Below are 10615 nucleotides of genomic sequence, written 5' to 3' on the forward strand. Positions count from 1 at the left end.
CCCGGTCATGTATGGGGCGGGACTCGGAGGTATGTTCAAATCGCTTTTTAGGATGGCGGTTCCCCTTATCAAAAGAGGATTCTCTATAGCAACGCCTCATTTAAAAACCGCCGCGAAAGGGATAGTAGGCGACGTGATTAGCAACTTTGTGGCCAAGAAGCAAGAGGGATCGGGACTCGCCGCCATTGCCCGCAGGAACGCTAGGTGTCCTCCCGGAAGACGCCTCGCGTCATCGTATAAAAAACGCAACGTCGTCGCGAGTAAGGTCAAAGTGAAGAATAAAACCAAACGAAGAAGCGGTAAACGATCTTCCTCCGATAACAAAAGAAAGCTGAACATCTTCTAGAACAGCTATGGCCTTTCTGCATAGTATGTCGACCGAATGCGCCAAAACAGAATTGGATATCTTTACTCTGCCTTACACTCAAACGAGTATCGAAAAGTACGCGTACGTGGAAATACCGCCGCTTTCATCCGTTGCTGACGGAGGGGCGCCGATAGATTTTTACGTAGCGGGTAATAGCGACGATTACCTGGATCTCAACAACACTTTTTTATACCTAAGATGTAAAATCACAAACCCTGACGGAACCGACATAGCCGCCGACGCAAAGGTCGGCGTCGTGAACTACCCGATAGCCTCCCTTTTTTCACAAGTGGACGTTATGCTAGGAGACCGCCTCATCAGTCAGTCGAGTAATACGTACCCTTACAGAGCCGTCATGGAATGCCTCATGAATTACAGCAAGGACACGCTGGAGACTCAGTTTTCAAGCGGTATGTTTTACAAGGACACGGCGGGGCATATGGATGCTACGGACCCGGCGGCCCTGAACATGGGTCTCAGAAGCAGAGCCGCATTGAGCGGTGAAAGTAGACCCTTTGATCTGATCGGATACATTCACTCCGATATATTTTTTCAGGATAAATTTTTACTGAACGGAGTCGATCTGAAAATTAAATTTGTAAGGAGTAAAGACGAGTTCTGTCTGATGAAAGAAGGACAGACGGACTACGTTATAAAAATACTAACGGCTTCTCTTTTTGTGAAAAAAGTCACCGTGTCTCCCTCGGTGAAGTTGGGCCACGCGCAGGCGCTTCTGAACGCCACGGCCAAGTACCCCGTGGAAAGGGTGTGCATGAAGACTTTCAGTTTACCCGCGGGGAGCCGCGTATGCACCCAAGAAAATCTGTTCCTGGGCCCTCTTCCAAAAACCGTCGTTATAGGAATGGTGGATAACGACGCATACGTAGGAGCCTACAATAAAAACCCCTTTAATTTCAAACACTACGACACAGAGTTTATCGCTCTCTACGTGGACGGAACCCAACATCCTGCTAAGCCTTTTCAACCGAATTTTCAAGCCGGTAACGCCGTTCGTGAATATCACTCGCTAATTCTGGCTTCGGGAAAACACCTTAAAGATCAAGCTCTTTCCATCGGTCGTCAAGAGTACGTAAGAGGCTATACATTGCTGGCTTTCAATCTATCACCCGACGATGAAGGAGGGCAGCATCTGTCGCTGATAAAGTCCGGAAATATGAGAATGGAACTCCGGTTTAAAAATCCTCTGCCGAGGACCATAAATCTCGTTATTTACGCGACGTTTGATACCATACTGCAAATAAATAACCACCGTAACGTACTCATCGACTACCAATAAAAAAAAAAAAAACGCATGGACACCGGAGAACTTACAGAGGTGATGAGAAGCTGCCGCGCTTTGGAGAAAGTCTTTTCGGGAGTGGTTCCTTGCGACCGGCTACCTAGCGTTAAGCTGAAACGCTTTCCCGCTATGTTTGTCGTAAACACGCACCCCAGTCATATGCCCGGGGAGCACTGGTTGGCCTTGTGTCTGAACGACGAAAGGTCCGGAGAATTTTTTGATTCTTACGGTAACCCCCCAGACTACGAACTCTTTCCTAAATCTATTTATTCGTTTATGAAAAAGAACTGCAAAGAAATAAGACATAACTCAATACAGGTTCAGAGCTATGATTCCGTTTGCTGCGGCCCTCACTGCGTTTTCTTTTTATGTCAAAGGGCTAAAGGAAGATCGTTTAATCAAGTTATATCGAATTATAAGGACGATGTAAAAATCAACGATAAAATGGTTGTAACTTTTGTCAAAAAAATGTATACTAGACTAAATAAGAGATGTTCCGTTACTTGTAATCAGCGAGCGTGTTCCGGCGAAAAGTTTAAATGCTCTGTAAAAAATTAGACGTACGCCATTTTGTCTTTTTTTTTGTATTTTTTATTAATAAGTTGTAATTACAATGAATAAATAAACGATACAACCATATATATTGTTTTTATGTCCTTAATCAAACTTCACCCATGCCGAAGAGTTGAAAGTAGAATCAAAACTCGTTGAATCGGAACTCACGGGGAGGAAACTCGTCGAGTTTTTAATGGCCGACACTTTTTGACGTACGGAGTCGTTAGGAATGGTCGAATACAGCACATTTAGTTTAGCTACCGTGTGTAGTATTTCATTCCAGCCTAGGGGGCGTCTGTCGTCGGATATCTTGTGGGTAACCGTGAGGTTTTTAATCAAGTCCAGCATGTGAGAACCTTTAATCGTTTTTCCTTGGAAAATAAGCTCTCCCTCATCATTCCACGATGCCGTGTGACCCGATTTAGCTATTTTGTCCAAAATGTAGGAGGCGTTTTTTCTGGCTCTTGCCGGAACGTTTTCGATAATCTCTTTTACCATCTCGTCCTCGGTCACGCGTATATCTACCGGTTGATCCGGTATCTGGTTGATCGGTTCCTTGGGGAGGGATAGGGTTAATCGCGCCGTTTCTTCTTCGTCTCTTTTAACGACGTTTAAAAATCTTTGCAAAGCCGCGGAGTAAAGTTTAGCCTTGTCGTAGGGATTCACGTCCGTCCTAGATAAAATGTGACGCATAACCGCGTCTAAATCGTTTTCCACGGTCCGTCTTATATTTTCCTGACCCGTAGCCGCATTTTTAAACATATCTATTTGATGTTGAGGAACCAAATACATCTTCTCCGCAGTCTCCATTATCCTTTGCCCGACAGCAGGTTGCTTATAAAGGGCACGGCTACGCTGAGCAGAGGGAGAAGGAAACCTCCGTGCTGGTTAATAGCTTTTCTCTTTGTAGCTACAGAAGCTCTTTTATTCGCAAAAAGTTTTATCCACTTTTTCTGTCTTTTCAAAACACGGTACTGTTTAGCGGTCAGAGGAATGTTCCCGCTGAGCAGATTAAAAGCCAATTCGCATATAGAAAGTATGAGTTCCGGCGAAGCCTCGTGTAATATAACCTTCCTACGTCGGGGTTGTGACTTATATAAGGTTTTCAACGCGGGGAGGTTTGTCTTTAGTCGAGCCGACATTTTCTTGTTTTGAATGCCGATGTTATTTGAATTTCTTTTTCTTCTTGGGGACGTACACGACGGGGTTCTCCCAGGAAAACGCGCTTGACCTAAGACGTAGCTCTTCTGGCGTTTGAGCTTTCAAGTCTACTAATAAATAGCCGTAAGGTTTAGAGGTGGCGTCTTGAAAGCACTCTATAAAGTATTTTGAGTTTCCGGGGTACATTTGGCGCGCCAGTACGCTGATCTGCGACTTGTCTCTGGGATTTTTAAATAAAATCATGTAGTTTGCGTTCAGGTTGATGGTTCTACTAGTCTTACCTTGAAAGAAAAGATTTTGCACCAAATACAAAACGCTCAAGTTTCTGTGATGCGTGTATTTTGTAAATGCTTTTTCAATCTCGTCGTTTTTGCTGGCATCGTTCATGAGATCATCCAAAATGAGAAGGTTAGTCCTATCTATAGGAAACAGTTGGTCATCGCACAGAGACTCGGGTATTCCTTGAACAAAGCGAACATTTATTTTGTTCGTCAAATCGTCGTACAGAGGTTGCCAACATGTATAACACCACACTATATTATCGGGAGCTTTAGACATTGTTTCATTACATTTTTCCAACAACTTTTTAATAAAAAAAGATTTTCCACAGTTACTGGGTCCACACACTATACATGAGAACGGTAGCTGAAACCTAGCATCAAAATGCACCACAGACATTTTTTAAAAAGTAACAAAAATTTCAAAATAAATAAATAAATAAAAATGTTAAAGCTTAATACCCGTAGGGCAGAGTCCTGAAATCGGGCAGCAAAATGCGCTTATCGTACACGATCCTGAACCTTTTCTGTTGTGTTTTGTTTTTTAGGAGGAAGCCTATTTTATCCCTGACAATCATGTTGCGGGACGTCATTATCTCTCTAGAAAGGGAGGGGTTTTTAACGTGTTCGTCGACCAGTTCCGTCAAAGATTTCAGGTTGACTAGTTTATCGTTGGTGTAATTTAGCGTGAGCCCCTTAACCTTCATAACGTTCTCACCCTTTAATGTACGGAAACCGTACGTTTTTGGCCCTCCGCTGACAAACTCTACAATGCTATCGCCTTCAGAGAGCTCACTGGTGAGTCCCCCCAAATAATCGCTCAACGGCGGCATCCAATCTCCGTCGCGGGAGACAAACACAGCAGAATCCGTGTCTGTGTAAAGAACCCTTTTTTGCAATTTGTCCATGAGTTCGTAAAGCTCCAGTCTGGCGTAGGCGGTCGTGAAAACGCCTATGAAGACGTTTGAGACGCCGGGATCCAAGCATCTGACGTCGGCCTGTCGCCACTGCACAAGCGCTACATCGTCGTTCAAGAACGACAAGTCCCTGACTTTGATGCTCGCCGAAAACATAAACTTTAAAAAAATTTCAGGCTGCGTGATCAGAGTTGCGTTCAGTCTGTCGGGCCTCTGACACATTTTTCCCCAGAGAGAATTTAGAGCTAGTTTAGCCACAGATCTCTTGGCGGGGTTGTGCGTTATTTTCCCCACGTCCAGACGAATTCCTTCGCGTTCCTCGTACCCTTTCACATATTCCTTTTCGTCCGCCACACATTTAACCCAGGAGGGGTACCCGCTGCTCTCCTGTTTAGTTTTCAAAAACATTTTAATGTAATCCGCAAACAGGGTGTCGGAGCGTTGGGGGAAATGCCAGACTTCAAAGATTTTCAGCACCACGTAACCTTTTTCGACGGCTTTGATCACTTCTAGAGTGCACCAAGTACCCGTCAGGGCTCTTTCGTCGTCGCTATGCTCGCACTTTGTTAGCCAATGTAGCACGCAGGTTCTACAGAGAGGGAAGGTGAGCTTGCCGTTTACTCTGTAGGGCAGAACAGGTGCCCACAAGCCTCTGGGGGGCAGAACTTTGACTCTGACTATACCGAAATATTGATCTATCGGCAGGAAGTCCTTGAATACGACCACGGGGTGTCCGAGGGGGTAAGTCTTTGTTTTGTTGACGAACGGGTAGAGAGATGTGAAGTCGTAGTAATCGATCCTCTCCCCGGGTTGAGCCACGTAGTGTAGATGTAACGCGTTGGTTCTACCCCCAAACAAAGCGTCACGGGGGTTTAGCCTTTCTGGAAAGTCAAAAGATTTCATAAAGCTTTTCACATTCTCGTCTGCCTTTTTCATCTCGCTCCACTCGTGTTCCCATATCACGGTCATGCGCAGATCGTAAGTGTGCTTCAAGTATTGAATTCTCGTCTTCGTTCTCTCGAGTAGACTCCCGTACGTCGCCCCTTGGGTCAGAGGGTGTTGCTCGTGCGAAGCGAAGCATTTATCACAGCCGTGATAAAAACAACCTAAAAACTCGTACGCTCTCCGCACGCCTTTGTGCTCGCTGTATCCGTCCACAGAGTATTTGCCGAATTTGACCTCCCCACCGTTCAGAGCGTGCTGAATTTTTATCTTCCGCTTTTGCGCCACATACTCCAACCATTGGATAGAAGAAGACGAAAAAGATTTCTGTCCGCTGACGTAATGATCCAACGGAGGAATGGCCAGAGTGTTTGGAGAAAGAAACTTTGTTCTAAAGATTTTCATGCACACGCTGGCTATGGTGATGCAGCTGAAGGGGTCGACTTCCGTGCTTTCCAAGATCTCTTCCCTGAATATCAGACAGGCTCGCCTCAAAATCTTTACGTCGTTCTTACAGTACTTTGCCATCTCTTTCTTGAATAGAAAGATTCCTCCTTTGACCTCGTCGTACCATCGGAAGAACTCCTCGCGATCTTTCGACATCATGCCGTCTATGCCGTAGAATTCGGGAGCGGGGTAAGGCCCTACATAGTCCTGATGTTCTGGGATGTTCCAATAGTGAGGAAAGTAGCCTTTAGCGTCTGACTCGAACCCCATAGCTTTAGGCATAGCGGAGAGTTTCATAGGCATGAAACAGAGGCTGTCGATAAACCTCTGATTAAACTCGGGGTCGGTAAAACACAGAATCTTGCTGCCTTGTGCTACAATGTCAGGAGCTACCCCTTCTTTCACCAGATAGTTAAGCATGAGATAGGAATCGTATCCTCTAGCGTTGTGCGCTATGAAAATATAGTTGCTGTACGCGGGGGTGCGGAATTTCGCAAAGAATTTTTTGATGCAGTCTTCCCCGGACCACGTCCACGTTTCTCCTTTAAAATCCATGCAGCATAAAAAATTTGCAACGTGCACACCCGTTGCTTGATGGCATTCCAGATCGTAGAAGATGAGTTTGTCGCTCCGCTTTTCTTTCTCTAGAGGTTCGATAAAGCACCGATGATTAAACAAATCATCCAACTTTTCCCCGCAGAGACGGCAGCTTGGAACGGCGCATTTATGTTGCTTCTGCTCCGCAAATGATGTTTTAACCACCGTGTTACATTGTGCGCAATAGAAAGCTCGTTCGCATAATGTGTACGTAATGTTTTCATTATTCTTTTTCGACTCCTTGTGTTTGTCATGACAGTACTGAGATCTGCACAGTCTTAGACAGTCGGGGCATTGCGTAGGCTTCTTCTGTTTGTGTTTGTGACATTCGGAATCATTACAGATGTTGCACGCGTATTTACAAGTATGATTCCTGGGGTCCTTGTAAGTAGCGTAGCAGTAATTGCAGAAGTAATCAGCGCCTAGAAGTCCCTTTATGTTTTTTACACCGTAGTAGTGGTTATCGTGTAAAAATAAGAATAATGTCAGATCATTTGGGATTTCAGAGGTTTGAAAAAAGGAATATCCTTTTTTGGAGGAGGTGCGGTGCAAGACTACAATTTTACACTTGAGATGACTCTCAAATCGATGCACGTCCGCAAACCCGACCTCATCGTGGGGGCTTAGTCCCGCATCTCTCTGTAACTGCTCAGCTATCCTGCGTATCTCAAAACGACTCCTCCCAGGATTCAGCAGCTGTGTGATGCACAGGGCAAAACACAAATTATTACCCTCGTTTTGAAAATCGTATAAATGTCTGAGTTTTTTTCTTACAACTTCGGAAAGGAGGAGGCCTGATAATTTTCTCTTCCCACCTCCCCTCGGAGCGTGTACTAATTGAATCACCAAATCAACAGCGTCGCTCGTCAAGACTTCAAGGTTGCTCTGAATGGCTTTCTCGAGAAGTGATAGAAAGGATTCTAACGCCACTCCCTCAGGGGTCACTTCAATAGGTTCTGAAATGTTTAGATTAGGGCCATGAATTTGAAAAATCATGACGTCGTTCGGTTCTACGGATTCGCGAGCAACCTCTACCATATCATCTATAATTCCCGAAACATGGTTGTGAAAATCAGAGAAACTGTTTATGTCCTCTAATGAGGAGAAATTCGCTCTTCTTCTAATTTCTGTGTTGTTAAACGTTTCTCTCTTTTTTATTGTAATATTTGGGTCCGTAGCTGTTCCACGACCGACTTGGTCGGTTTCAATATTGATCACGGGGTGAGAATAATCTGGTCTCTCCTCATCAATTTCAATCGGTGCGTTATTTTGATTATGGTTAATTAAATCTGTAAGACATCGGTCTAATTCGTGGAGACAATCGTATTGTTGTTGTTGTTCTGGTTGTACATTCTCGGGTTGGGCTTCGGGGGTTTCAACACCGTAATCGGTAGGTATTGCCAAACGTTCATTCAGAGATTGTACTGTTTGAAACACGTGAGGGGTTACTACATCCTGTAGTCCCTCATTTAACGCTGTAAGACATCGTTCTAGTTCATGGAAACAATCGTGTTGTTGTTCTGATTGTGTAATCTCCGGTCGGGCTTCGGGGGTTTCAACACCGTAATCCATAGGTATTGCCAAACGTTCATTCAGAGATTGTACTGTTTGAAACACGTGAGGGGTTACTACATCCTGTAGTCCCTCATTTAACGCTGTAAGACATCGTTCTAGTTCATGGAAACAATCGTGTTGTTGTTCTGATTGTGTAATCTCCGGTCGGGCTTCGGGGGTTTCAACACCGTAATCGGTAGGTATTGCCAAACGTTCATTCAGAGATTGTACTGATTGAAAAACGTGAGGGTTCATCGTATCCACATGCAGGTTGTCATTTATTTCTGTAAGACAATAAATTAACTCGTGTAAATCATAAATGCTTTATTAGACACGTTGGTTATATATCATGTCGTTATGGTTCATGAGTGAACTCGTGTAAATGCTTTATTAGACACATTGGTTCATGAAAGGGCCTCTCTGAAATTAAAAACGGTTTCGCTCATTAACAAATTAACGGAGCTTAACATTGCGAGCGAAGCCGAAATCACTTGGCTCTGCGTACCGTGGATACGAGCGACTTTCAGACGTTCAGCGATTACAACCGCGTCTTTGGCCCTTCGAATGAGATCAGCCGTCATGAGATCCTCCTCCTCCTCCTCCACATATTGATTCGGCTCATGCTCCTGAAGTTGACCCGCCCCGTCTTCCTGATTTGAAGTCGCGCTGGCGGCTAAAGTACAGATGAGAAAACAATCTTACTATCGATTTGTGAAATCATTTAATTTCATGTCTGGTAAAACATTTAAAAAATAAAATAAAAAATAAATAAAAAAACTTACGTGACGGAGGAGGTCCTCCGGGTTGTGAAGCATGTTCCCCACTGTCGAAACGCAACGAACTCGCTTCAGACAACGTTTCCCAGGCATTCGGAACCTGTTGAGTAATTATTGGAGGGGATTCTAATGCTGGAGTAGGCTCCCAGTCATTCATCGCTTGATTAATGATGTCATCATCTTTGAAAACACAAGATTGAATAATTTAGTCCAATGAGAATAATAATGATTCAAAATAATAATAATAATACTAATAAAAAATTAATAAATACCCGGAGAACCACGAAAAGGGTGTACAATCGCTATATGTTCGACGTCAAGATCCGTATATAATGAAATCTCTTGGTATTCAAATTCATCATCTAGATATTATGAACAATAGACATATTAATTTGGTAGAAAATGATCTGAAAAAAATCTTTATTATAAGTTATATAGGATAACTAATGGAAGTTTTCTGTGAAAACTGAGATTCATTCAGAAATCATTATATTACATGCCCGCTAGATGGCGGTGTAGGATAACTAATGGAAGTTTTCTGTGAAAACTGAGATTCATTACATTACATGTCCGTTAGATGGCAGTGTAGGATAACTAATGGAAGTTTTCTGTGAAAAACCAAGGTTCATTCAGTATGGTCTTATAATGCAGGGAAGACAGTTTTAAATGTAACGTTCAAACAATATGCAATTATGACGACTTATGATGTTATCTTACTATACATATTATTGTGTTAACTTAATATACATATTATAATGTTAACTTATTATTCAACAGTTGTGAAATATAGTATAAATGTTTAATATTACATTAAAGGTTTAGCAACGTTTTATTACTTTCATAATAATACTGTAGTAATTTAATACATTCATAATAACTCTAAAGTCTTACCTCGTGTTTGAGAAGTGTTCATCTTGTGAAGACTCGCTCAGATGGGGTACTGGTCAGACTGAAACACCTAACTTCCTAGCCTCTTTTGTACATTTTCTCGGGGGGTGTGGGGGGAGATGTATTTTGTTATAATACAGTGTGTGTGTGTGTGTGTGTGTATGCAGGTGTATGGGATACCGATGATATGGTCTGTAATCACTGAATGGAGTTCATTCAGTGGAGAAAGTTGCCAAGGCCATACAGAGATTGTGAGCCTGAGACGCCGAGGACCCTCAGGAAATGAGTTTTAAAGATTCGACACATTTTAGAGTAGTGATAGAGGTTTAATTCAGCGTGTGTGTCTGAGACGTTGAGGCCTCCCTCTCTCTCAGGAAAAGGGAGCATACGGACAATCGCTTACCACCATAGACTGCATGTTGACTCCTCAAGGAAACGTTCCCCCTCTCTCTCCTTAAATGCTCGCGCGCTAGACACGCACCCCGGATTGGTCTGTTGAGAATGCCTCCTCATTGGTTCATCAGAGTTTTGTTTGAAGTTACTCAAAGTAAGCATATTTGTGTGCGCATGCGCGGCTCTGCGCTACTAGGGATGTGTGTGTGTGTGACTAAGGGCGCGTGTGTGTATGTGTGCGTGTGTGCAGATAACGGTTTCCCTACAGCGCTAGTCAAGGTCATGTGCGAGCGCATCAGTATGTGTGTGTGTGTGTGTCTTTAGCGTTGTTCTGTGTGGACTAGGGGTTTGTGTGTGTGTGTGCGTGTTTGTGTGTGTGTGTCGCAGGTGGCTAGGGTTACACAGCTCCGGAGAGTCGACATCAAAGAAGATCAAAATAA

The 10615-nt window shown here is 43.6% G+C and overlaps 1 protein-coding gene and 1 long non-coding RNA gene across 2 annotated transcripts; one reads left to right on the forward strand and one right to left on the reverse strand.

Annotated features, from left to right (window-relative positions):
• The first annotated feature begins 371 nt into the window (after window positions 1-371).
• On the forward strand, window positions 372-1664 carry LOC143502787 (uncharacterized protein F54H12.2-like). The gene has a single exon (XM_076995501.1). It carries the CDS (start codon window positions 372-374, stop codon window positions 1662-1664), a length of 1293 nt encoding a protein of 430 aa, XP_076851616.1.
• Window positions 1665-8470: 6806 nt separating this feature from the next.
• Window positions 8471-9298, reverse strand: LOC143502789 (uncharacterized). The gene is made up of 3 exons (XR_013127170.1): window positions 9167-9298; window positions 8901-9074; window positions 8471-8791 (listed from the first exon to the last, which is right to left on the reverse strand). It is a non-coding gene; the product is annotated as an uncharacterized LOC143502789 (long non-coding RNA).
• Window positions 9299-10615: the final 1317 nt, after the last annotated feature.

This window comes from Brachyhypopomus gauderio, unplaced genomic scaffold (assembly GCF_052324685.1).
Source record: "Brachyhypopomus gauderio isolate BG-103 unplaced genomic scaffold, BGAUD_0.2 sc212, whole genome shotgun sequence".
Classification (NCBI taxonomy): domain Eukaryota; kingdom Metazoa; phylum Chordata; class Actinopteri; order Gymnotiformes; family Hypopomidae; genus Brachyhypopomus; species Brachyhypopomus gauderio.